The sequence below is a fragment of the Anas platyrhynchos genome, chromosome 6, assembly GCF_047663525.1.
Source record: "Anas platyrhynchos isolate ZD024472 breed Pekin duck chromosome 6, IASCAAS_PekinDuck_T2T, whole genome shotgun sequence".
NCBI classification, from domain to species: Eukaryota; Metazoa; Chordata; class Aves; order Anseriformes; family Anatidae; genus Anas; species Anas platyrhynchos.
Window position 1 is genome coordinate 24,435,563 of NC_092592.1, and position 23,874 is coordinate 24,459,436.

At 37.8% G+C, this 23,874-nt stretch overlaps 2 protein-coding genes and 1 long non-coding RNA gene across 18 annotated transcripts in view; 2 read left to right on the forward strand and 1 right to left on the reverse strand.

Moving 5' to 3' along the window:
• Positions 1 to 30: 30 nt before the first annotated feature.
• On the forward strand, positions 31 to 14,564 carry NOC3L (NOC3 like DNA replication regulator). The gene is made up of 21 exons (XM_038181576.2): positions 31 to 180; positions 902 to 1,109; positions 1,515 to 1,638; positions 3,194 to 3,351; positions 3,484 to 3,543; positions 4,632 to 4,762; positions 5,467 to 5,628; positions 6,292 to 6,385; positions 6,597 to 6,772; positions 6,979 to 7,107; positions 7,576 to 7,707; positions 8,064 to 8,144; positions 8,438 to 8,538; positions 8,976 to 9,048; positions 9,126 to 9,189; positions 9,278 to 9,349; positions 10,238 to 10,419; positions 10,653 to 10,781; positions 11,426 to 11,523; positions 12,362 to 12,446; positions 14,060 to 14,564. Exons 1-21 carry the CDS (start codon positions 46 to 48, stop codon positions 14,177 to 14,179), a joined length of 2,514 nt encoding a protein of 837 aa, XP_038037504.1. The 5' UTR covers positions 31 to 45; the 3' UTR covers positions 14,180 to 14,564.
• PLCE1 (phospholipase C epsilon 1) overlaps positions 14,011 to 23,874 on the reverse strand; it is a 159,853-nt gene continuing 149,989 nt past the window's right edge. For all 16 annotated transcript variants that reach the window (XM_072039608.1, XM_072039617.1, XM_072039614.1 and 13 more), the window contains 4 exons: positions 22,626 to 22,787; positions 22,241 to 22,459; positions 20,910 to 21,122; positions 14,011 to 19,981 (listed from right to left, as the gene is read on the reverse strand). In XM_072039608.1, the coding sequence (XP_071895709.1) occupies positions 20,940 to 21,122; positions 22,241 to 22,459; positions 22,626 to 22,787 (564 nt within the window). In that variant the 3' untranslated portion in view covers positions 14,011 to 19,981; positions 20,910 to 20,939. The remainder of the gene's footprint in view (positions 19,982 to 20,909; positions 21,123 to 22,240; positions 22,460 to 22,625; positions 22,788 to 23,874) is intronic.
• LOC140002740 (uncharacterized) lies at positions 17,476 to 23,528 on the forward strand. The gene is made up of 2 exons (XR_011810069.1): positions 17,476 to 17,617; positions 22,017 to 23,528. It is a non-coding gene; the product is annotated as an uncharacterized lncRNA (long non-coding RNA).

A 23,874-nucleotide genomic window follows, 5' to 3' on the forward strand; every position in this document is an offset into this window, starting at 1 on the left:
GCGGCGGAGCTGCCCCGCGGCCCTGCCTCTCCTCACAGGGCCGGCATGAGCCGGGCCCGCGCGGCCTCCGCCACCAGGGGCCGCTGTGGCCGGGGCTCCGCGGGGAGGCCCCGCCTCGGCCCAAAGCTTCCGTTGCCCGTGGCCGGCATCGCACGCGCCGGGGCTGCCGCCATGAAGCCGGTAGGAGGCTGTGGGGCGGGATGGCGGGGCGGGGGCTGCTCCCCCCCCACCCCGGGGCGCTGAGGAGCTGTGGTGTGAAGCGGGGCAGGCAGCGCCGAATCTCCAGCGGGGCTGCCCGGGCTGAGGCGTGGAGGGAGGGAGAAGCGGCTGAGCCCGGCGGGGGCCGCGGCCGAAACGTCCTCGGTGGGAGCCCACGGACCGCGCCCCTCAGCGCTGCCCCTTCCCCGCCCTGAGGCTTTGGCACCGGGCTGCCTCCCTCTGGGCGCCGGGGCCGAGCCTGGCACGCGCGGTGCGGTGGCACCCGGGCGGGTCCCTGCGCTGCAGCGGGACGCTGGCCGGAGCTGGCAGCTCCTGACAGAAGCCCCGGGCCCGACTGCGCTGGAGAAAGGAGGCAGGGTGCTTGGGAGCAGAGCTGTGCCCGAGCAAGTTATTTACCGTGCTTGGAGCGTTCGTGTCTGCTTCGTGACTGAACGGGGGGTGGGCACGGGCTTGGGGGTTGTCAAAGACTGGTTCCATAAAACGTTCTTAACGCCTCTCTTACCGTAAATTTAATGCAGTTGAGGTAAATTTCGAGCTGACCGATGATGACGTTTGAAGGAAACAACTTATTCAGCACTTATAGAAGCACAGACTTAATAAGAGCAGAAGTAACAACGTTGACTTTCACACAGGCTGTGATGTGAGAGCGTCAGTTACCTGTAGTTTTCTGTTTGTTTCCCAGAGAAAAAACACAAAGCGAGTTCCAAGCTTTCGGAAGTTACTGAGAACTAGTCAACTAAAACTTGACAACAAGTTAAAGAATAAGCAGTACAAGCAGCAGAGTACTGCTAAGAAGTATCGAAAAGAACAAAAGAAACTTAGGCAGGCTGTCAGAGATGCTGTCTGTAGAAAGCCTTTTCCATTGGAGGAATACAAGAAAAAACATGTTGGTAAGTGTTTGTTCAAATTTGTTTCTGCAAAGAAAAGGTGCGAGTGTTACCAGTAGTCTGCCATTAGTCATTGTAAAATTATGTTTCAGGAAAATGATGCTTTATTTACTGTGCACAGTATGCTTGCTGTTTTTGTTTAAAGGAAAGAAAGGGAAGTTAAAGAAAATGTAGGTGTTGTGACAAGATCTGACAGTTGGAGATGGTAGAAATGCGTTTGCTCTAATCATTATGGAATGCCACAATAAAGGGGCAATTTTCTGGGGTAATGTGAACATGCGCATGAAAGTTGAGGAGATCAAAGTTGAAGTAAGGTATAAAATGGTCTCTCAGGTGTAGGCAGCATTAGGTTTTGTAGCGTGAATATATGCACAGGATCTGAGTTTGTACACATCATCTCTGAAATAGCTGAAAAACGGGAAGAAGAGGAAGATGATGCACTTCCATTGGACATGATGGATGAAGATGACTTGAAATTAATGGAAGATTTGGCTCAAAAAGCATCATTCTTAACCAGGGATATTTCTTCTACGTGAGTATTATTGTGATGTCTGCTTTTTTAGTAATTCAGCTCTGTTGGGTTAATACAGAATGTAACACATTTATGAGGAGGTCATTTTCAGTCTGGTGTTCCTTTGCAGTTCATTTAGCGTTTCCTTTGTTGGTAAGTTCTGTGTTTGTGTAGTGATGTATATCAGTACATTTGCCTGCTCTGCCTGACCTTCAGGATGCTGTTTCTGCAGTGTTCATTCTTTTAAGGTCCCTGACTCCAAGACAGGTATCATGCCTCCAACTGAAAAAAATGTATATAATCTGTATACCAGGGCCCCAGTTTTCCTTGCTTGCTGCTGTAGTCCGTCATGGCAGAACTGCTCAGGGCTAAGTGTTCAGCGAGCTTCAGCTGTGCCAGGTTAGCTGCTCATGCAGTGGAAAGCACAGTGGGAGAGAGGCAGATAAAACAGCGGTCTGGCCTATCTGAGAGAGAGGCTGTGCTGAGATTCTAATAGCTTCTGTTTTGTAATTCTTTGTTTTACTTCATCTTTTTAAGTTTGTTTGTTTTTTTTCTTCATATTTTAGGGCAGAAGTTATGTTTCTGTTTAACTTTATCTGATTTGTCCACTGTTGCTATACTTGGAAGGGTCCCTTGAGTACCTTATGGCTACATGAATGTGAGCTGTGCCATCTCAAAAACCATCAGCTACCAATAGGTTTTCCAAATGTCTGGTATGACCCAGAATTTCCCTTGTTTTCTAACAAGCTGTGTTTTCTTCATGTGGAACAGATCAGTCACAGGTGTAAAGTTGCTGTGCTCGTTGAGTAGGATTTGAGCACATTGGAAATGTTTGATCTGCACAGGGACAGCAAAGCAGAGCCTGGTGCTGACCTTACAATGCATGTGTAAGGTGGCCGTGTGATATAAAACTACTTTGGATACAAGTGATTTTACTTTCTGAAGCCTACCTGTCTCTGGAATGCAGGGCTTTAAGAGTCCTTCACAGCTCCATAGTTGAAAACACTGCCTCTAAAAAGACCAAAAGCACTGTTCCTATTAAAAATGACTAATTGACTCCCTTCGAGAATGTGATTTGTAATCCCTGGCTTTTAGCTTATGAATAAGATAAACAGATAACACACTTCATAGGTGTACGTGCACTATAAGAGGTTACAGCTTTTAATTAATTTTTGTAAATCCAAAATCAACGCGAGCATTTTGCGTGTGTGTGTTTATACTTGTGCAAACGTTCCAATATTCACCAAGTAAGTTTGTTGATTTGCTAGATTAAATAAATCTCATTTTGTCTTTGCTCATCTCACATTTTAATTTTCTCTTAAAAAAGGGGTAGGATGTTCTGTATTGTCTTGAATTCAAAGATTCTATGTAAATCCGTATTGACATCATTTGATTGAGTGGTGACAGGTGCTGCCAGACTGAATACACTTGAACATTCCACTTGATATTGATTCCAGTATGATCAGTCATTATTTGTTCTTCTAGGTCTGGACACCTAATTCAGCTAGTATACTGTCATATATGCTTCATCTCTAGTTAGATGGTTAAGTGACTTAATTTACCTTGTATTTTCCAGTGAACCTGTTCACATCAAGAAACGAAAACACGAAAGTGTGATTGAAAAATACGAGAAGATGCCAAGACGCATGAAAACAGAACCAGAAAAAGAACTTATCCATCTTCTCCCCATCAAAGACAAAGGTGGCATTATTCCCCAAACCATGGAAAAGCCAGGTAAGAGTTGGGTTTTAGAATCAGTATTTACAAAATATTCAAAATATTTATTGCAAAAATCAAAATATTTATTTTTTTCAGAATTCCACAGTGTTTATCACATGCTTGACCATAGACACTCTGTTTTTGCAGTTCTCAATGTTGAAGAAGATGAAGAAGAAGAAGATGCAGAAGAAACGGAGGTAGCAGAGGGTAATAAAGCATCATATTTATTTATATATTTTTTTGCCAGATCACTGCCAGTCCATTGCTGTTCCCAAAGGAAGTTCGTAATTTAAATGGATTTTGTTTAGAGTGTTTTTGAATATATTAATTACCATGCTACCCCCAAAGCATAACAGCAAGACAGAGTTTGCTTTCTTACCTGCTAGGATCCCAGGACCTGAGGGAACAGTTCTCTACAGCTGGCTTCAGAACTGCCCTTTCTTTAAGATTATTTTGATTTTCATGTGGAACTAGTATCATTATTTTATTAGATAATTGTATAATATTTAGCGATTAATTATACAGTATAACGTGTTATAATATGACGTTAACATGAAGTTCTTTGTTTTAGTTGTGTCATCTTAGCTAGTGAGAAAGGAAATTTTAGTCCTAAGAAATATATGCTGTGGTTCTGGTTTGGTTATTTTGAGATAATTGTGAAATGCAGTTCAGGACATGAACTTGCGTAGGTTTTTGAAAATACATTGTCTTGGATATTTTTTTATTTAACGTCAAACATCAAGGTAGCAGGAGATTTAGATTTTGGATTGCAGTTTGCTATCCAGTTAATGGTCATATTCAAATAACAGTTCTGGAACTATTTCTGGGTTGTTGTTCTTTAAAGGTAATGTGAAGTTGAGGAAGGACATAGTGATAGCAAACTAATACTCAGAAAATGCAAATATCAATTGTATTTTTAAAAGAAAAAATGAGTGGTGAAAAATTTGCTCCAGATTGCAGGGCACTGCAGTTTCTTGGCAGAGTTGCAATTGTATGCTGAGTTTATATGTTATCATTGTACTTGGGGAATAATATTTACAGATTCAGAAAGATTTGGTCCATTTCTTTTTGCATGCATAAGGTTGAGAAGTGGAGGAAGAATTAAGCTCCGGGTTACTACATGCTCTAGCAGAGTCATTCTTAAAACTGCTTTTCCCATGGAACTGCATGTGGTATTGTTGCATGGGGGTTATAGCCCCTCTGAAGTGCAGTGTCTAGAACTGTAGTTTGCAATATGGTGTTTGTTAGTGGCTTCCCCAGTGACCCTTCTTTTTAATTCGTACATACTGTGATAGACTTCAGTGAAGAACCCCTGCCTGTTCTCACCCCTGAGGAAATGGCTGCTCAAAGAAAAAGAAAGCTGCAGGAAAGGAAGATGCACATTGCTGCCTTAGCATCTGCCATTCTCTCTGATCCAGACAACAATGTAGGTAGCTCTTATTTAACATGCACGTCTGTATGCCTGTGTTGTGCAGTAAGTCAATAGATAAAGATCAAAAGTGACCAAGTAATAGTGAAAGTGGAAAAATACATCAGTATAATGAGGGAAAATCTCAGTGTTGCATTGCTCACAAAGGACTGCAAACAGTGAAAGTGTTGGTATAGTTTGGTACAAAGGATTTGAATAAAGTGAAGGTCCAGATAACTGTATTTGCTCTGTTCAGGAGCATCTATCCTAAATACTAGTGGGCATCAGTTTAATAATACTAGTGTTTATAGGTTTAATAATGACTGTGGTATTTCCTATCCAAACTGTTGTTCCTTAAGCATAACCCCTATTACAGTTCAGATTTCAGGGTTGTATATAGAAGGTTTTCAGTGTCTCAGAATATGCAAATAAAAAAAAAATTGCTATAATTGTATTTAAGTTTGTAATGGCATGATAGTTGGAAACTCTCAAACTACTGCATTCCCAAATTATCCACTTTAATGGGTTATCTAGCATTTCTTGGTTCCTTATGCAGTACTAAATAGAGTCTGAGTAGCTATTCAGTTAATTGCTTTTCTTTTTCTAGTGTTTAAAAATGAGGCACGTTTCCTGTGGCAAGCTTGCTGAAGTGTATATTGTACTTGTTAATTGGTTTAAAGGGTGATTTCCAGCTGATTTCATCAGCCTCTTTTTTAAATCAGATTAAAAAGTTGAAGGAATTGCGTGCCATGCTGATGGAACAGGATCCTAACGTGGCTGTGATTGTTCGGAAGTTGGTCATGGTTTCTCTGATGGAGATATTCAAAGATATTGTGCCTTCTTACAGAATTCGGCCTCTGACTGAAGCAGAAAAGGCTGCTAAGGTGAAATACCAAGTTTTTCTATCTTTTTTAGGGTTTTGAGCAAAAGGTAACAAATACACAAGTACGTAAGGAAATTATGAAACTGTGACATTTCTGGGGTGTTTGTTTTGAACCTTTAATTCTTACAGACCTCCTCTGATAACCAGGTGACATTCTGATGGTAATGGAGGAAAATAATATCATACATTTAGTGTACCAAACCTGGATGACTTTGATCATAATAAACCTTTTGTGTCACACTGAGAGAGCTGGAAAAAAAGTGAATTAGACAGCATTGTCACCTCGCTGGCACAGATTTCTGTGAAATGCGTTCTTAATTTGCTGAACAAATTCAGAATAACTTGGTTTTTGGTGCTTGTTTGTAAGTAGTTTTTTAGGTGTTTTGAATATAGGCAGTGTGGTTTAGTCATGGCTCTGAAATAACATCTTGTTCCAAATTTCACTTTAGTTCCTGTAAATGAAATAATCCTAGTTTGAAAAGGCCCTCTGAGTACAAGAATATGTATAGAAATATTTTATTTTTAATACATTTCCAGGAATGCCTGTACCTAAGAAGAAAAGAACTTCTTAGATATTTGATATATATATATATTTTTAATGCACCACTGGCTAATTTCAGTCTTCAGCTCTCCAAACAAAATTTCACTTCTGTTATGTTTACAGGTTAAAAAAGAAACTCAGAAACTGAGAGAATTTGAAGAAGGCCTTGTAAGCCAGTATAAATTTTACTTGGAAAATCTGGAACAAACTATTAAAGGTACAGTCGAGACTTCCTGTTTTTTGAAGTAAATGCAAAATTTTTTTCAGCATCACAGTTTACCTCCTCTGACTGAATCAAACCACACCTGTCTTCCATGCAAGTAGTATTTTTCAGAATTGTAAAAATGCCTTCAGTAACAAAAAATGTGAATATGTAGAAGATCCCCTACATTTTGAAGAGTAATTACTAAAAATGTTGTTTTGTGCAGATTGGAAACAAAGGAAGTTGAAGAAAAGCAATGTCATCTCATTAAAAGCATATAAAGGTTTAGCGGAGATTGCAGTGAAGTGTCTATGTGAGCTGCTCGTGGCCTTACCCCACTTCAACTTCCACAATAACATCATTGTTCTCATTGTACCACTGATGAATGATACATCAAAAACGGTAAGTGATTTTCTGACTAGGAGAAGAGTTCTTGTTTTGCTTGAAAAAATAATTTATTTCTGAGCTTTATTCCACATCTTGTGGCCACATCTTTTCACTGTTTTTACAGGCTGCATCCACTTTCTGATTAGCAAATAGCATCAGTATTATCAGTTACCTGTTGTCGTGGATTTGACTTAATAGAAAAATTTGAATTGACCTTTCAGATTTCTGAATTGTGCTGTGAGGCAGTTCAGAAGCTCTTTAAACAAGACAAGTTGGGCAGTGCTTCACTCGGTGTGGTTAAGGTCATTTCTGGCCTTGTGAAGGGTAGAAGTTACAACGTCAGACCTGAGGTAAGAGTCTTTATGTTGTACTCCACAATTTTCTTCTGTCAGTGGTTTAAAAAATATCTGAAAGTTAGAAGTAGTGCAGCTGCTGGCTATGGACAAGCAGAATTTCGTCATTCTGCCAGAACACGAGGAAGATTAGGAATGGTCTGAGCCAGAAGGGGTTAGAAAGAGAGATATGGGGCAGGGGAAAAAGCACTGGGAGGAAAAGAGCAGATCCCAGCAGAGACATGGACTAAATCAAGCAGGAAGACTTGAAGTGTGAGGCAAGTGAAGGAATGGATAGAAGTTAACATTGCTGGGGAAGGAACTGGGAACAGAGATGAGTGATACAGATGGGAAGGAATATGAGGGGTGTAAACAGAAGAATCTGTGACTAGCGAAGCACACAAGCTAGTATGGAATTCAGAATTTCTTCTCCATTCCTTTGTTGTGGGTTACTTTTCATTTTATTTTTATTTTTTTTTACCATAGGTGTTAAAAGTTTTCCTTCACTTAAGAATTAAGGAAGTAGAATTAAAGAAAGATTCTGAAGACATTGCACCAAAGAAAAAGTTTATGACTTTCAAAGAGAAAAGAAAAAATCTTTCAAGAATGCAGAGAAAGGTATGTCTTGTGCTTCCTAATGCTCTACTTCAGTGGCTTTATGTAGGAAATTATTCTAACAATTGTACTTCTGTTGCTGTTGTTAACTCTCAGCATCAGTGATTAGTGTTTGCATTACACTGGAAACATTTACAAGGTTTTTTGTTCTCTTCCTTGTGTTGATTGTCTTTGGGGCATTGGTGGTGAAGGAATAAACCTAAGTTTGTTACCCTGTAACATCACAGGATGACTGAAGTGCTCACCAAGCATGGAAGATTTGGTTACTGGGTATCTTTGGAACCTGAAAATCGAGGCTGGTTGGAAATATTTCGTCTGCTGGAATATTTGTTTACTTAAAATTAACTTTATGTTTTCAGTGGAAAAAAGCAGAAGAGAAGCTGGAAAGAGAACTCTTGGAAGCAGAAGCTTCAGAAAGTAAAGAAAAGAAATTGAAGCTGGTAAGTAGTTTGAAATTACTTTCCAATTTTTGCAAAGTAGGATCTCCTAATCCCTTTGTAACCAAGAGTCTCCCCTCCATCCCATACTGTCAGCATTCCACACCTCTAGATGATGTTGGCAGCTCACAGACATTTAGCCTGTGCCAGAAGTCAAGATTTTAGCAAGCAGAGCCTTTTCAGTGTACCCAGGAAAAGAGTACAATAGTACTATGTGCATTTTCAGTGGAATTTTAAGTGAACTAGAAATGTCTGTTTTTCATGACTACTTATTTATTTTGTTTTCTTCCCTTCAGCACACAGAAACCTTGAATGTTGTATTTCTAACATACTTTAGAATCTTAAAGAAAGCTCAGAAGTCTCCACTTTTGCCAGCTGTCCTAGAAGGTCTTGCAAAGTAAGAGCTAAATTCAACTTTTTGTATTTGTTAGAAAAGGCATAAGGTGCTTAAAGGACTTGTGACTCTCCTAAGCAGTGAGAGAAGACTGTCTCTGTTGAATTTGAATTCTATGCTGAACTCAACCTCTTCTAAAAACATTTCAATGCAATGTGAAATTGCCACAACAGCACTGATGTGATGCAAACCCAGCAGGGTAGGATGTGATTACCTCATTTTGTCTGATTACTTCCTGAAGAACCTGAGCATGTCTCTAGTGCTATCGAGGAGCTGTGATTAGCAGTTGGGGGCTGAATTGTCTGTGTATGGGAAGACGACAGATGTTCAGCATTTGATTTAGCTCTGCTTTTAAGGTGTGGATTTTAGCAAGTCAAAATGCTTTGAGATTAGTTTGCAGGCAATATCTCTAGCTTAAAAATAAATCTCTTTGATTAAAGGTTTGCCCACCTCATAAATGTGGAGTTTTTTGATGACCTGTTGATTGTTCTTCATTCTCTCATTGCATCTGGGGTAAGTAGAGCTTTGTTTTCTTAAAGTTTTCTTAAAATTAGCTTCTTTTGTGTACTGAATCAGTTTTTTATTCTTAGGACTTAAGCTATCGGGACAGTCTTCATTGCGTTCTCAGTGCTTTTCATATACTCTCTGGTCAAGGTAAGAGATCTTTTAAAAAAACAAATAATTCAGTTTAATATCATCTGATAAATTGAGTGAACATTTTTATTTGGGATTATGTTGATAGGTGATGTTCTTAATATTGATCCGATGAAATTCTACACACATCTTTACAAGACGCTGTTCAGCCTACATGCAGGTAACTCCAGATTATTACTTGTGTCATCTAACTACATAATGTTTATTGTGCTTGTTTGGTGTTATAATCTTAATATGATGTTACCAAACTACAGTTATTTTAAGACATCCGAGTTCTGAAAAGGGTGCAGTCTTTTTTAACTTAGTTTTTCTCAAGTTGCACATTGTGCTACTGCAATAGAAATACCAGGATTATTATTGCAATACATGTTAACAGGTTCTATGTCATTTCATTAGTGAATGCTGAGTATGGGATCTTGGATAAGCATTTATCCTGTCCTCATCTTAATTTTTTTTCTCTTAATAGAGAAAAATCTCTTAATTTTTCAACATTTAAAAAATAATTTCTAATTTAGACTCTGTTTTCTAAAATCTTGTTTTATATTTCTGATTTTCTAATTTTCTAATTAACCTAAAATTTCTAATCATTCTGAGGCTGAATAGTTATGAAAAAGGATACTCATAAAGTTTGAAATTCATGTTTTAATGAGCTTCAAGAGTTTGTATTGACTGAGGATGAAGGATTGAGGAAAAAAAATTGTACTGTTCTGGATGGGCAAAAGTATACATCTGTCACTATTTAACAGTTTATAAAAGATGATGCAAAGAGTGCATGTAAGGTTAAAACACTAACTGCTATTTAGACTTTTTGATGGAATAAATATTTTCTTAGACAGGAGCACAGAAGCAATGATACATTTTTTCTGTTCAAAGCTGTTTTTACCAAAAAGGAATGAATGTTCATGCCTGTATCACATTAGTGCTGTGTTAGAACCTTTTGGACTTCGATGCTGTTTCTCAGGTTCTGGTGTACAGTCACTAGCAGAGTATCTAGTTTTATGTTCCTTGACATGATTATTCACTCCTTGTATGAAATTCTGTGTTTCAGGCACTACCAACGATGACATCAAGATCGTGCTCCAGTGCCTGGATGTCATGCTTGCAAAGCGGAGAAAGCAAGTTTCCCAGCAGCGAGCTCTCGCTTTCCTAAAGCGACTTTCCACACTTGCTCTTCATGTACTTCCAAACTGCAGTGTTGGGATCTTGGCAACAAACAGGGTATTAATGCAAGTAAGTTTTAGTTGGTGGATTTTTTAGCTTACTGGTTATAGGCTATTTTTTGACAAATTGATTTTATGCAGAATATTTTGAAGCGTCTTAAGCAAGAATGATGAAGACAGAGCGTCCTTAAACATGTGTTCTAAAAGGCTGAATAACATGGAATGAATCCTGGACTTCAGTTAACTGTGTGTTATAGTTGGATGCGTAGTATCAGCAACTCAGTCCATTTCTTTGTGTTCTAGACATTCCCAAAGATGGACCTCTTACTAGACAATGAATCTCAAGGCAGTGGAGTTTATCTCCCAGAACTTGATGAACCAGAGCATTGCAACGCCCAGAACACAGCTCTGTGGGAGCTGCATTTACTACAGGTTAGTGAGTAGCTGCGTGATTTGGGAATGTGAGCAGTAAATACCTTTTAACAAATAGAGAACAGAACTCTTCAGGCTTATCAATCAAATCTGGCCCACGTGAACCTATTCCCTACAGAGATGAACTGCAGCACCGTAGTGTAGGGAAGGAACAAACTCAAAAGAGGGTGGTACACATCACCCATGGATTTAGTCTGACGCAGTACCACACTGGGTCTTACAGCAGGTTGCCCACTAAGACTCCTTTGGAAGCTTTTTCAATCTGTTAAGTTCCCAGGTGATCTAGCCTTCCTAGTTGCTCTAGCAGGGAGCAGCTTACACCTCAGTCTGTCAATCCAGGCAGCATTTAGGGTCTGGGGTTCAGGGAGGGTTTCCTCTGCCCTTTCTCCTGCCTATTCAGAGGAGTTATGTTAACTGTAGATAATTTTGCTCACAGCATGACAGCTACTAGTGAATAAATATATGACTTAGGAGTTCTTATTCACTTAACTTTAGAAACAGACTGATTTTGGGGTGCTCAGTTTCTCTATCTAAAACAGGAAAGCCTCACATCTTACTGGAATCAAAATAAATGGGAGAATGCATGGGTAGATACATTACCCCTTATCCCTCACTCACCTGCCTTCTTCCTTCCTTTCTTTCAGAGGCACTATCATCCAACAGTGCAGAAATTTGCAGCTCACCTTGCTGTTGGAGCTCCAGATGAAGGCTCAAGAGCTCTTCCGCTTGATTTGAGCCGAAGGTGAGCTATCAAAGGGTTCCCATCCCTGGAAGCATTTAAGGTCAGGCTGGATGTGGCTTTGGGCAACCCGGTCTGGTGGGAGGTTTCCCTGCCCATTGCAGGGGCATTGGAATTAGATGATCTTTAAGGTCCCTTCCAACACAAACCATTCTGTGATTCTATGATTCTGTTTGTAAAAATAGTGTCCTAGCAAAGTAGTTGCTCACACTGTATTAAAGGAACACCTAAGCTAATTACCCATAAAATTAAAAGGTTCTGTTCTTCAGAACTCACTTTCTTTATTCTTCTGCTAGCACAGAAAATCATCTGCTTTTTTTTTTATGCATATTCTAATGTTTGGTTTTTAAATATCTTTTGAGGCTTGTTTCCAGGCTGTGACGGGAGTAAAAAATCTCCAAGTGCAGCATGCTTTTTTCCCGTGGTGCAAAATATCTGGATTTATTTTTTTGACTTTTCAAAAGTGTTCCATGTCCCTTGAACCAAAGTACACATTTTGCAAATAAAGCATTGCTTGGTATGGGTTCCATGAGTCCACACCTCGTTATGTTATGAACTAACTTTTGTTTTGAACCTGGTACCAGCATGCATCATTTAATGGCTCTTGGTCCTTGCTCTGGGAAATGACGTATTTGTGACGTATTTTACTTACCCTGTTTCACAGGGGTTGGCTTCGATTTGTTTCCTATTGATGTTCATTACTCTGAGGAGTTCACTTAAAGCAAGGCAGAACGGTATGAATGGTACAGGGGGACAAGCTGCTCTTGGTTTTGGTGGCATAGTATTTGCAAGTGTATCTAATGACATTTTTCTTTCCCTGTGGAAATTGATTTTGCTATAGGCCTGCTACAGAACTTTTTGAGGCATACAGTATAAAAGGAATGAACTTCAATCCTCCTGTTCCATCAGTAACACCCAGAAGAAAGGTACTGTCTATCCATGTCCTTTTTTTTGACCATGAGATGCACCAATACAATCAGTATTTGCAGGTTCTTTATGTGGTGCCCAGGCATTAAGTGCTCTCAGTTTGGCTTTCTGGTTTGTGTACTTTCTCAGTCAAGTATTTTTTAACATAAGATAGAACTGACTACAAAATAAGGAATAAAAGCTGTATGAATAGATCCATCTCCTGTAGCGTCAGCTAACATAGCAAGATGCATGTGGTATCTGTTTTACTTCACTTTTGCACTTTGCAGTGGTTCCTTGTAGGTTTCTTGTCTGTTTCTGTATCAATAAATAAATGTTTGTTTAAAAAGCAGCAATAAAAAAAAATCAATAGCTGCCTCCCCAGTGTTGATAGTTAGCAGGACAGCTGGATTCTCAGAGCCTTTGATGCAGTACGTAGGACAGTGATCCTCATCAGTGTCAGTGTGTAGATTTTAAGGGCAAATTTGAACAAAGAGCTAATGTATGAAGAAGAGAAAGGGTGAACACTTTTTAGATCTTCGGCATTGGATGTGTTCCACATGCCAACCTCCATTAAATGTTCAGTGAGCAGTGTGTCCTCTAACAAGAGGTAACTAATTCTCTTTCTTCCTAATGAAAACATAATAACCCATTAACCTTGGTGGTGCCTCCACTTTTTAACTCAGTAACGTCAGCCTTCAGCACATTTTTTTTTCAATTTTAGAGAAGCAACTTCTGAAAATTCAGCTGCATGTAGTTATTCTGTCCTTTTTAATGACTTCTTGATATGTCTGTCCTGTTAGGACAGCAGCAATTCCGATAGAACAAGGCTGGGACATCAGATAGGAAAGAGATTGGGTAGGACTTGAGTAAGGAAATATGCAAGCTCTTTATGGAGGCAGAAACAAAGGAAGAAAATAACAGAGAGCAAGCTGAGTTAGATGGTTATAATGGTTATGCCTGGGAAATTGTTTTTCTGTCAGCACCTCCCCCCTGCTGACAGAAGCTCTAAATTGGAGTTTTCTTTCCTTGTGTACTGCTAAAGAGGGGAATCTCATTTGTCCTCTAGTGCATGAACTACTTGGCTATGTGAGTGTTAAAACTTTAACAGGGAGCTATAAATCATGTGCATGACCTTCCTCATCTGAGCACCAGGGAAGTGTGGAGGTTTCCAGATCTGGCTCCAGCTGGAAGGAGTCTCCTGAGGCAGCAGAGTCAGTCCATTCCTTTCTCAGATTCTCGATCTACTGCTTGCATTATTGCTTTAACTCGTCTTTCAATCAGAGATGCTTTATTTATTTTTGTAAGGTGTGTTGAACAGGAGCAGTGTGTAAGCTTGTTCAGAGCTATGTGTAATAGGTATTATTCTAGAAACCAGTTTACAACAAAACAGAACAAAAAAATCTTCACCAAAACCATGAGTATCTGAAGGACTGCAGGATATAAGACTTCTTTGCCATCAAAGTGAAACTTACCAGCAGGCCAGACTTCACTCAGTAGGCAGATAGTTCCACAGGTGTGGTCTAGGAGATGACCAGGGGCATGGAAGAGAAGCAGGACTGATAATTAAAGATACCCATTGAAAACATTATACTGGCCTTGTTTATTAATGGAACTAATCTGTAATTTTCAGGATACATTCTCAAAAAAGGAATCATTTCTAAGTGAAGAGCTTCAACAACGCATCAGCAAGACTGTTATTCATGAAAATTTGGATTTTGCTAAACACTTAAAGGAATCATCGTTGTCATAAATGGATCTATCAATCATGTTCAGTTGGCTTCTTAATTATGGAGAAGAATTGGTTGAAAGAAATTTCCACTCATCTTAAAATGATTTTAAGTAGGCTTTTGTTTGAGTATACAAGAAAACAAAAAATAGTGGCAGTTTTTACAGTTACGAGGCCTTTCCAGGTAACCATCTAGCCTATGTTCTCAGGGCTTGGGAACCACAATGAACAGTCGCATCAGTAATTAAAAAAAGATACAAAACCAAGTCATTTTAAAATTGTCTGAAACCATGCATTATAGTATTTTTGTTTATAAACTTTCTATTTTTTTGTAATAGAGTGTACATCTGTGTTTCTGAGAAAACATGGAGTTATGTTAATAAATAAATATTTTGGAAATTTTAACATACTATTGAGTTCTTTGATGTTTAAGATACCTGCAGATTTGGAATATGTGTTGTCTTTTTTTCTGTTTCTTTCTTTCAATGTCTCCTAACCTTTTTTCATGTCTTGAAATTATTTTGCCTCTGGTGTTTTTTTGTTTTGTTTTTTTCTTGTTTCCACTGAAACCTCAGTATTAGCAAATTTGAGATTACAGAACTCCAGTTCTGCATTATCCTCACAATTGGCAACTCTACAACAGTATCTTCAGTAAACTACCACTATCAAGAATACTGGATAAATTCAAGGTAAGAATTTTAAATCTTTTTAATCTTGGAAGTAATTTTCTCTCCAGTACACAAATATTAGTTGTTGTCTGGTGTTTCAGAATCCATTTTCAGCTGTGTGTTTGCTTTGCAAAACAGTAAGTAAAATATATTAAATAAGTGAAGAATGATAACTGGTTTTCTATGGATTCCATTCCGTTGGGCGGTGTAGTGGGCTGACCTGGCTGGCAGCTAATATGTGCTGTAGCATTTAGTCTATGATGTGATAATAAACCTGTGTAATTAAGTTTTTCAAAGCTTTTGTTAGTTTTTGTTGAGTCACTAACCTCTTTACAATAAGTATAAACTACTACTTTTTCTCTAGGGCATTTAATGCTTTATCCTGATTTATGGTTCTCAGCTTCTTTTATTGTATTTTATTCATTTTGATATTATATGTATTTTTAGTGTTAATCAGAATTGTGGACCAAATTCCAAGTGGTTAAACGTAAATTGCAAACATTTTTTCAATGGTCATTTATCCATTAATGGGTTAGAAAATACGTATTTTACTACGGGGATTACAAAACGTAATACTGATGGTAATACACATTTCTGTCTGTTCAGGTTGCCATTTCCATAGTTTTTGTGTAGTTCTAAATAGCTGTTAAGTGATTGCAAATACGGATGTGACATACATTCTGAAAAATTCTAGGGGCCCCATTAGCCAGTACTTTGTCAGTTTAGGAAGGCAAAAGTAAAGAGTCAACATCTTAAAACATTATTATTTTTTTGCAACATATACATATACAAGTTTATTCTTCAAGTCAGCAGAGAGAAAATAGGTGGAAAGTCACTTTTAAAACTGTTAATTTTACATAGTTTCCAGGCAATCTAAAGACTGGCACATAGTGATGCTGCATTGTTAGAATACTTTGATAGGCTCTTAGAGGAAGATGAGTGTACAACCAATTAGTAAATGATTCTGAAATATTCTATATGAGTATCAAAGCAAAATCTATTCACTGCTATTTATTTCTGTGTTTAATTTGCTAACTCTGCCAAATGTATATTGTAGTTACAAAATATTTATCACAGACAGAAAAAAAAAACCTCCACCATTGTTACATTTAGCTGGCTACCCTAAAAGTAAACTGAGTTTTATAGTGGAGTAGTAACAGCCAGTGATTAAAAAACAAATGTTACCTGAAGCTTAGTAGCATTCAAAGAGCTAGAGCAGAATGGGCAGTTCAGTTTCAGAAGCTGCAAATTCAACATTTCACTGAAATGTAAACCTACCAGCAAGTTCTTTTTTAAAGACAAACCATTAATTTAAGAGAATGCGTTCTTGACATATTTAGGCATGTCCATGTTAAAGTAAGTTTTTATTCCTGAAAGCATGTGATTTGCAGAAGCAGACCGCTTTGAAAAGATGCCCGTTGAGATCTTTCATCTAGTAATATTCAATAGCATCAATAAAAAATAAAAATATGACTAGGTTTTGAAAATTGAAATAGCATTTCAGATTCTTCTAACTGTTAAACTTGAACATACAAATAGGAAGCCCTTCAGACCTCCTGGCATGCCCTGGTTCCTGAAAATTGAGTAGTATTGCAGTGAGGTCAGGGTCCTGGACTTCTGTCCTATCTAGTCATAGCACTGCAGGCAGCACTGACTATGCAAGGAAAGTAAAAGACGCTGGTAGAAAAGTAACAGTGGTTTTAAAATAGTATCAAAGAAAATACTTCCGTATGGCCAAAATGCAACAGAGTGAGATTTCCACCTGTAAACTGTTAAGTGTTGGTCCTGCTACCACTCAGAGGCTACTTCTGTCTGGAAGGTGTTGATTATTTACATTCCTTGCTTTCAGACTTAATCCTGGAAGCTGCTTCCTGTATATAGTTTGTAATGTGAAAATAAATGTATTTTCCTAATTGATGTCCACATCCAGCCAAAAGCACAGAAAGGGACAAAGTTATTTTGTCAGCCTTGTCAGAGGAATGTGTGGACAAATATTCCTGTAGGAAGAAACTCATCTGTGACTAAGTAGAATAAAGTTTCCTGTTAGAATTAATAACTCAGCATATTAAATCTATTTAACTGGACTTTCTTAAAAGTTAACAAAAACGCAAACCTGTTTAATGCTTCAAGTTTTCATTTCAACATTTTTCATTAGTAGGATATTTGGAACCAGCACAAATGGAAGGATACTCTTCATTTCCAACTGCACCAAAAATGAACCACATTTCAACAGCAAAAAAAAACAAAAGCAAGAAAACAACAAAAACAACAACTAACACCAATTCACTCTAGTGTTTACCAAGCTTTCTGTAACTTGAGATTGTGATATGTATACATTATTTTTCACTGGAAAATACATGTAATATACTGGAACAGTTTAATTAGCCTTATAAAATTATAGATACCTATATGCTGGTTAAGACTTTTCATAATAGAAAGCCAAATATTTTATTCTGTTTCACTGTGACAAATAGCAGCAAAAGCAGCTTTAGACCTCGACTGATGAGTAAGACTTACTTACATTTATAAAATTCTCCCACAACTAGAGAATTACTGTATTAGCAGACATGGTATATAAGTGCTGTTTTTAAATTGCCACTAGACTTTAGGCTAGTGTTTACTATTGTGACATGGCTACTGTTACCCCTTAATTTCCTAAGTGTTGTTTTTTGTTTGTTTGTTTGTTTTTAAATCTATGTGACAGAAAAGCAGTAGTGGCTGATGACGTGGCTGTAACAACTTCCAATGTTGGAGCAAGCATGCATTCCAAACTACTGTGAAAGTAGAAGTGACGGTAAGAATTTTATTTTCAATGTTGTGGAATATTAAAAAAAAAAAAAAAAGCCAAGCAGGTAAGGACAAACTCTATAGGAAAGTATTATTTCTAAAATAGTAGAAAAAAAAGTGGTGCATTACTGCTACTGTGTCAAAATAATAGAATGAAATTAACATTAAAAAAAACCTGTTGCACTGGTTGAGTTGTGCAGTAGGTTATTTCCCAGTCATTTCAGAGTATTTCAAAGCAAACTAGGCATATAAAACTAGGGATAATTTGTACCTAACTAACTTCTAACATATTTTTACGCAGTATCATTCTTTCATCATGTATGTACCAGGGGAGTGGGCAGGGGGAGAGTACACCTTACTCTTCTGGGGCTGTTTCTGTTGTTAAAATGGACAATACCTGAGTGGAGAGGCTGAGCCAGGAGCTGTTTGGGTTTTTGAATTGGATAATGATTGCTGAAATGCAATTTGCTGGTTGGCTACATCAGTACTGAGCATGAGCAGTAGGAAGTGTGTGGCCTCTGGGAGGATGTGCTACAGGGAATGTGCTACAGGGAAATTTGACCATGTCTGTGGCTGTTTTTCTTGAAAGTTGGGAATGACCTCCAGGGGGCACTTGTTGCTTTGGTAATGGCTAATTTGCAGGAATTCTCTGTTGTGTATAGTCAGACTCAAAAGAATCTGATGAGAGAATGTAGGTTCTGCCTGCTCGTATGTTAGTCAGTTAATGACTTTGCTTTCTTTTGGTTTGTTTTGTAATTATGGGGGGTGGAGATTGTTGTCTCAGGTGTACTATCTGTAACTTCTTTCCCTTCCATCCTTGTACTGTCAAAAGTGAACATTATTTTAGTTGTACTGTAGTTTTATCTTTTGCGTGATGCAGCTTCTCCCTGAGGAGCAGCATTTTTTTTGTGCTTGAGTGCTAAAGTTGGTGTGCAAGCTCTGATTGCATGAACCAGTCTCTCTATGCATGGCTTTCTTAATTTAGTCACACCAACTAACTCAACGTGGTTCAGGGGTTGCTGTAGGGAGACAAAACGTGCAGAGCAATTTATTCAACACAGATAAACGTCATATGGGAAATCAAAGAGATGGGTGATTTCAGCAGTTGTTTCATTTGTGCCCCTTTAACTTAGCATGGATTATTTTAACTAATTAGGCACATTAATAACTCCCATGGAGAAAAAAAAAAACGACAACCATAACTAACTTAAATATTAAAATTTGGTTTCAGCAAACATTAAACTTTATAGCAGTGGTACTATATAAACAAAAATGGCAGGAGTTATAGTGAAAGAGGCTATACTCTGGATTTAACAGGAAAGTAAAAAACAACTAGACGTTTCCTGACTGTACGGAAAAATGTATTTTGAATTCATAATTTTGAAGTGTTAATTACATTTTTCAGCATATTGTTTGAGTTTGGTCAGTTTGGGGTATTAAAATTCTTGTGCTGAAAAGAAACAAGCATGAAAGTTCAAACATTTTTTTCCTCTAAAGACAGAGAGAGGTGAAATTCTGCAGTTTCTAAAAAGGTAGTATATGATAAATATATTACACAATGACACATACTTTGGAACATGATAATAAATATTCTTTCTTTAAACACAAGCCTGGAAAACTAGAATTTATAAGAAGAAAACATTGTTCCTTGTCAAAGTATCACTACCAGGTAGGTGCATTAAGCTACTGTACATTACTTTGTAGATAAAACATAAATAACTTTAGCATTTTGTGTATATTCACCAAAGTTAAACTGATAAGCCAAGGAAGTTACAGCATATTTAAATCTCTTTACAATCACTAAACACAGTGTTTAACAGGAATCTTTATGTAAAAGTGCATTATTTTAATATAATACACACAAAAGAACACTCTGGTTCTCTGCCTTCGGTTTCCCTGAAGGCAACTAACTAAAATAATATTCTGTTTAAAAGTGGGGGGAGAGGGTAATGACATGTTAGTTTACAACATACAGTCCAAGAAAAGTTCTCTGTCTATAAAGAATCTGCAGATGTGATAAAGAATCTGCAGATGTGAACATACAGGGGAAGAGGGGAATCTTCCCATAGCTGACAGGCAGCTTTCCAATCTAGCATCTCATTTAGCATTCCCAAATTCTGGATGTTAATCCAGCAGCACTGCCTGGATTAAGCATCTAAAGCACAGGCCAAACAATTGCTGACCTGTTCAGACCACAGCAGTTTCCGTCAAGGGCACTGCAGAAGGATTCAGTGTTGTTGTAAATTCCAGTTTTCAGAAAAATGAAAGAACAAATGCTGAAGAAGAGGGAATGTGATTGGGATTTATCCACAATCTACTTTGCTTTTCTTGAATTCAGTTTGTTGTGATGATTTAGGGTCTCCTTAGTCACCTAGAAAGAAGACAGCAAACGTGTCCATTCATAGCTGAAGTATTTTGCAAATGAACATATTATTTGAATTTTGTTAGTATGATGATTTAGCAATAGCATGACAGTCCATGTCAAAAAATGTTTCAATAGCTAAGTGTAAGCAAGTGAAAAAGAAATACAATCTCCTTAAATTTACTTTATGTGAGATGGGTTTGATTATCGACACTGAACAGATTTATTCTTCATTTACAATGAGCTGTAGCTTCTCTGCTGATAGCTCAATGCTGTAGTAGCACTATCCAAATATCTGGTTAGTGTAAATGAGTGGGCAAGTTAGATGTACTGCCTTTATATAAACGGTACAGTCTTATGTTATGTTGTGCCTTTCATTCGTTATTTAAATCAAGTAAGAAGAAATTGAAGAGCTACAGAAAGGACAGTAAAAATGTTCAAACATTTCTGGCAAAAACTTTGCAGACAGAGTGACATTACCACTATAAACCTGTTTTAGCTAAAAAGGAGATCATGAATCTGACAGATTTTATTGTATGCATGGAATGTAACAAGTAACAACCAAACCTCTACTGAATACTTTTGTTTACTTTGGCCAGCAGCAAAAGAATAACAGGACAGTGATAATTAAGCACAGATAGTTGATTAAAATGCATACTGTAAAATCAATCAATATGCAACATTCTAGTTTTGTTTTATAAGTGGGCAAAGAAGGTGAGTGAAACTCCAGTCTTCACACCATTCTGATTCACTGTATCTAATGCCCTAGTAAATAACTGGAGATTTTTGTGCCTGTGCACACCAATGAGTAAGGTCTTTAGGGTTCTGTCAGTCTCCCTTGTGCCTTTCTGTGGTTTAACCAAGTGCAACTTTGAAAAAAATATTCTGTAATTTATGTACTAAATTGATTCCAACTCTGAGCAATTATATCTCATACCTGAACAGACCATGCTGTAGGCACTGGTGGTTACTGTTCCATAACATCGCTGAAGGTCAAACTGCATGCAGACCGTTCGTCCTTATTCTGGGGACTGTCTGGCAGGACTTGCAGAGGTGGTGATATAAATCCCCGATACTGCTTGCTTGACTTGGTTAACTTCTTGAGTTCACTGGTAAAGGAAATGCCTTTTCTTTTGTCATCTCGTGCTGCCTGTTAAAAAAAAAAAAAAAAAAAAAAAAAAAAAGCAAACAGATGACAGAAATAGTTTAGTAGACTGTTAGACAGAATTTAACATGAAAACTTACAACATTTTTCTAAGCTGGCATCCCTTTTGAAATTCAGTGAGGCTGTGCCAATGACATTGTTCTGATTGTTCTGACTAGATTAACTGAAAATTATGTATTGTCAAAGACTAAGAATATGTTGCAAATTTGGTATAAACTTGTATAAAACCTATGCTTATGACACATTTACTTTAAAGCAGCACTTTCCATGGACAGGTGGCATATGCTGGGAAGGAGACTGCAGTTCCTTCTCCCATTATCAGTCCTTCCATTTTCCAAAGCCCAAGGTAAAGCAACAGGACAACTTTTTCATTGGGCAGGAAAAAAGGGGACTGCATTTCAGTAGTTTTTAAGTTCTGTGCCTCCTGATAGTTCTGTCTGTCTTACTGTGGTGGGAAAGAAAAAAAAAAAGAATCATGTTGCTGGGTGTAACTGATACAGTTTAGCAAAGAATGAAGGAGGCAGGGAGAAAACAGGAATCTGCTTTTTTGCTGCAGTCTATTATTTGCTCTGCCGCCTCCACCCAGCCTCATTCCAGTCCTGTAAAGATATTAGGCATCTCCTGCAAGATTTTGTGTACCTCTTGATCTTAGACTTGAATAAATACTGATACAAATGTGAGGTGGGGGTACTGAGTCCCTCATACTAGCCAGTCATACAAGAGGTGGCAGTATGGCCCTGAAAGCATAGCAGCAAGAGGCTCTGCTTTGTTAAAAAAAAAAAAAACAAAAAAAACACAACATACTGTATTCAGACTTAAAACAATTGTTAAGAGTTTTTTAAAGCAGCACCTCTGAACTCTTTTTTTTTTTTTTTGCAGCCATATGTCTTGTAGTGATGCAATTAGTTTGAGGGAAAAAAACGAACGACACCCCAAAACCTGCAAACTGTGGAACTGACAGAAGTCTAGAAACAAGCCTCAAGAAACAAAGTAAGTTAAAATCTCATTTAACAAGTCAGTGTCTCCCTCCTGTGGAAGTATGTTCCCATTGAGCTGATCGTGTACCATCTATAAAACCTACAGAAAAGTATTTGATCTTTTACCTGAACCTGTTCTTTGAGTTTAAGGATAAATTTTCCTGCTCCCTTCCACTTGCTTTGGGCCTGAAACACACACTCCTGGTCAGAGAGAATTCTCTGAGATGGTTTAGATGTTGAGGACTTTTTGTTTGCTGGCTCTTTTGTCACCTCTTCCAAGAGGACATAATCGCTTGGATTTGGATTGCTCAGAATGCTGTAGGAATATTTTGCTTTACAAAGAGTCTATTTAAAAGCAGAAAGAAAAAGAAGGAAGAGAAAAAGGAGTCATTACTTCAGATGCAGTTTACTAGACAGATTCCTCAGCTAGTGACGAGAACAAAACCCACCTCTTGCATGAAATCAGCCCACACACTACAGAACCCGTTAATGAAAGTGGTGTGCTGTTTACCTGCTGTATGACATCCTGAGCTGTGCTAAAGCGGGGAGCTTTGATGACAGTGCGTGGTTGCTCTGGGGAGACATCGTGTACCTGAACAAAGAAACTGTCATCCTCAGAGGTGATGGTTACATCTTCCTTTGCTTCTTGAAAGACATTTCTCTCATTTAAATTCTAAAGGGAAAAAAAAAAAAGATCCAAATTCAACTACTTCAAAGTGTAATTAATAACTGGTGGTCATAAAAAGTTTTCATTACGTGAAAATCAATATTGCTCATAATTAATAGCTGTGTTTCTAAAATCGGTGTCTGAAGTACTTTTCATAGTAGGCAAGTAGTGCTTAGGACCACATTATGTAAAAATGAGTTCACTGCTCTCTGCAAAAGAGCTGAAAGGTACAGCTAATGCTTTCAGGTACTAGCATCACAGGCCAAAACCACAGCATAACTTTCATCCATGCTAACATAGATTTTAACCTGGAGTTCAAGCAGTGACACATTCGTGGGTGAATATACTTAAAAAGTGTCGCAGTCAACTGAATTAAGTAAGCTACTATTTGTACAAACAAATGCCTTCTTTGTAATTTTGGTTCTAAACATTAGCAACAAAGGAAAACAAAATACTGACTTGTGTAATAGAATAGTAATTTGTCAAAATGAAGATTTAACAAAAGGTCTGTTAAAACAAGCAGAGTTGAAAACACTTTATGTTATAAAATTTATCATATAATATAGCTGTGCATATTTTTTTTACTCTAAAAGATGCCTGAAGACTTTTCATGTAAATACTGTCTCTGTCATTTGTGTATGTAAACTCTGTGTATACAAACATATGTGCGCATAATTTGTCGTGTTCAGACTAAGCAATTACATGACATGCAGAGCTGGCCAAATTAAATACCTCTGAAAACTCGAACATTAAGTGTCCTAGTTTTTGTTTCTCACAAGCCTGGGCACTAGCATATATGTGAGCTGTGGATGTTTTGCCAATAGTTTAAACTAAAGTAATCTCTCCATCTTCCTACTTCAAATTAAAAGAAATCACCTATTTCATTATTTTAGACTATCATTGAAAAACTTAATATCTATTGAGGTTTTCAGAGTTCTTTAATAGTAAAATCCTTTCTAATTTTTCTGAATAAAAAAGTTGCTGACACCTAAACTGATTGGTAAGTGTAGTCTGGAATTCTGCTATCTACGATCCTACTATTATTCTTCTTTATATTCATTTCCTATAATGTCAAAATCTTTATTTACATGAA